Genomic DNA, 2,782 nt, shown 5'->3' with positions numbered 1-2,782 from the left:
AACCGGCGACCCTCCGGTTCCCAAGTCCCTACACACTGAGCTACTGCCGCCCCACACACAGTATAATTTTCATGTTGTGTGTGTGTGTGTGTGTGTGTGCACGTTTGTGTGTTTGTACATTTTCAGCATTCTCCAAAGTCGGCTGGTATGAGGGCCTTGTGGAACATTATATGTCAGCTGTTCCTTCGGTGACAGTCGCCAACACCACCTGCCATCTACCTCGTAGTGATGCCTTCCGCTTGTTCAGAGACCCAGTGTCCGGGGATTTACCCTGGCCAGGTCTTGTGTTTGGGCTTACTGTACTGGCTACATGGGTCTGGTGCACAGATCAGGTGAAATAACCTACACTTATACATATAGTCCATAGCATGTTTTTAATGGGGAGTCATGGTTAGCAAAATTGATAAATAACCATAAGTGAATAATTAAATTAATTATATTTGACATATTTATAATATTTGAAATATATGAAATCAACTAAACTTAATTTATGGAACTACAGAGTCTGAGCTTTGATTTTTGGGTGTCTAGATTCATTAGATGTAAAATAATTTGATAATGGGCAGATAAAATGTGTCTTTGTTTGGTGTCCTTTTGTTATGATTTATATTAAATAACTCGAGTTAATTTAGGGGCCACGTTTGAGGCTTAAGTGAGGAACAAATAAGGTTAAGATTAAGATTAAACCTGTCTCCTTCACAGTCTCCTCCACATCCACAGAGCTGTATACTTTTTGGAGGTTTTTGACACCACCCATTGGTTTGTGGAATACCATTTTGAAGCATGGTATATTTAGTGCCAGCCTAGTGGTGGTAGTTCCCAACAGTGTCCTCCTTAGTATGCCTCCTTGGTAATTTTTTTCCAGCAGGAAGTTTGCTCTTTTGAGGTGCAAAAGTCTATACGCAGTATGCATTTATCCAGGTAATTTCTTTACAGCGGGATCTTTTTTGGCTTTATATGCCACTGAGAAACTTAAATATCCATGGTTGGCACCACAGGTACCAGTGTTTGTGAACACCTCCTCATTCTCTTTGCATGTGTGCTCTACGGCATGTGACAGAGCTGCACAGTAACTTGACTTGGAACGCAGCTATATGGGGCAGTGAATTTGATGAATTTACTGTTTATCAGACCACAAATGAGACAAGTTACCATTATATACTGGGACTATTGAGAACAATTAAGATTAATTCATTGATCCTGAAATGCACTGGCTTGGTATCTTGATGTGTGGCAATGCCAGTCCAGTGGCATACTGCAATTTTGGTGCCAAGTAAGAGTGTGTCTTGTGATGCCCTACTGCTCAGAGCAGGTTGACAGCTCAGCACAGTCATGTTCCATAATATTTTGGTCATTTTATTTGGGGGATTCACACCCACGTAAACCTGACTATAATCACACAAACACATTTTTCATTTTTTTCTGTCTGACTTTTGATTTCTGGCACAAAAGACAACAAGGTGAGGATTTACATGTTACGTGAATATTAAATGTTGGCATCTAAATATATTTACAATGAGAATGTCTGTGTGCTTGTATTGCCTTGTATTGCCCTCATTGTAGTGAGGATATTTCTACATTGTGACCAGTCCTGAATTACTTCAAAGCACAGTTTGAAGGTGAGACTTGGTTTAAAGGACCAGTGTGTAGGATTTAGTGGGGTTTCTAGCAGTGAAGTTGCAGATTGCAGCCAACTGCATATCGCTCGCCTTTCGAGTATGAAAAAGAAACTACAGTTTCCACAAAACTGGTTTGGTTTGTCTATTCTGGGGTACTGTAGAAACATGGCAGTTATGTCAGTAAGTGTCCTCACTAGTGTGTGTGTATGTGTGTGTGTGTGTGTCTGTGTGTGTGTGCAGGTTATAGTACAGAGGTCCCTGTCAGCCAAGTCTTTGTCTCATGCCAAAGGAGGCAGTGTGTTGGGAGGCTACCTCAAGCTGCTGCCCATGTTCTTCATTGTCATGCCAGGCATGATCAGCCGAGCACTTTTCCCAGGTCAGTCTGTCTGCCTCTGTCTGTTAGACTGTGATGTCAAATGCTTCTTTATGTTGTACATGCATCATTTTGACTTTAATTTACCCAAATACATTTTCATCCATGGGATTTTCGTAAAATGTATTCATAGTTTTCTATCCATTGAAAACTCTGTGCAAGTTAAATATTTGTAAGACCAGGCATAATGTTCACATCCCTTTAGGTTGACTGACTTAAAATAATGGAAGAAAGTGGCTGTCTGAAAAAGATATGTAATATTTCCGAAATCTAAAAACAATACAGCATGCTTTTTAAAATGGTTAGCAGTAATATAAAGCACCTGTGCAATTAAGACATGCATCTTTTAACGCATAAAAAACTTATCTGTGTGGGAGGGGGAGAGTTATCCATAAGGTTAATAGTATTTGTTTTAAAACACTGAGATTTGAGAGACAGCAATTGATTCTCTCCCCTTCTCTTTGTTTGTGTTGGTGTTTAGATGAAGTAGGTTGTGTCGATCCAGCAGTGTGTCAGAGTGTGTGTGGTGCTTCGGTTGGTTGCTCCAACATCGCATACCCTAAACTAGTGGTGGAGTTAATGCCTGTGGGTGAGTCACACACATGCACACACACACGCACACTACGGGGAGTGAAAAAAGTCACAGAGAACAAGAGTATGAGTAAGATGTATGACTTCTAATAGGCAGGAGTGCATGTGTGTATGTAGTATCTGTATGCTCATCCTGTGCACACGTGCATGGTACACAAGGGGAGCATCCACCTTCAAGTAAAAAAACATGACCCTCACA

The 2,782-nt window shown here is 40.7% G+C and overlaps 1 protein-coding gene across 1 annotated transcript; it reads left to right on the top strand.

The window, feature by feature from the left end:
- Positions 1 to 119: 119 nt before the first annotated feature.
- On the top strand, positions 120 to 2,581 carry LOC118339652 (sodium/glucose cotransporter 4-like; the record flags this gene model as incomplete). The annotated part of the gene is made up of 3 exons (XM_035677358.1): positions 120 to 332; positions 1,860 to 1,995; positions 2,474 to 2,581. Coding segments are annotated over exons 1-3 (406 nt in total), but the record flags the coding sequence as incomplete, so codon positions are not given.
- Between the last annotated feature and the right edge of the window lie 201 nt (positions 2,582 to 2,782).

Source organism: Morone saxatilis, unplaced genomic scaffold (genome assembly GCF_004916995.1).
Source record: "Morone saxatilis isolate NCDOM2014 unplaced genomic scaffold, NCSU_SB_2.0 Contig535, whole genome shotgun sequence".
Taxonomy (NCBI): domain Eukaryota; kingdom Metazoa; phylum Chordata; class Actinopteri; family Moronidae; genus Morone; species Morone saxatilis.
This window is presented reverse-complemented; position numbering and strand designations above follow the sequence as displayed.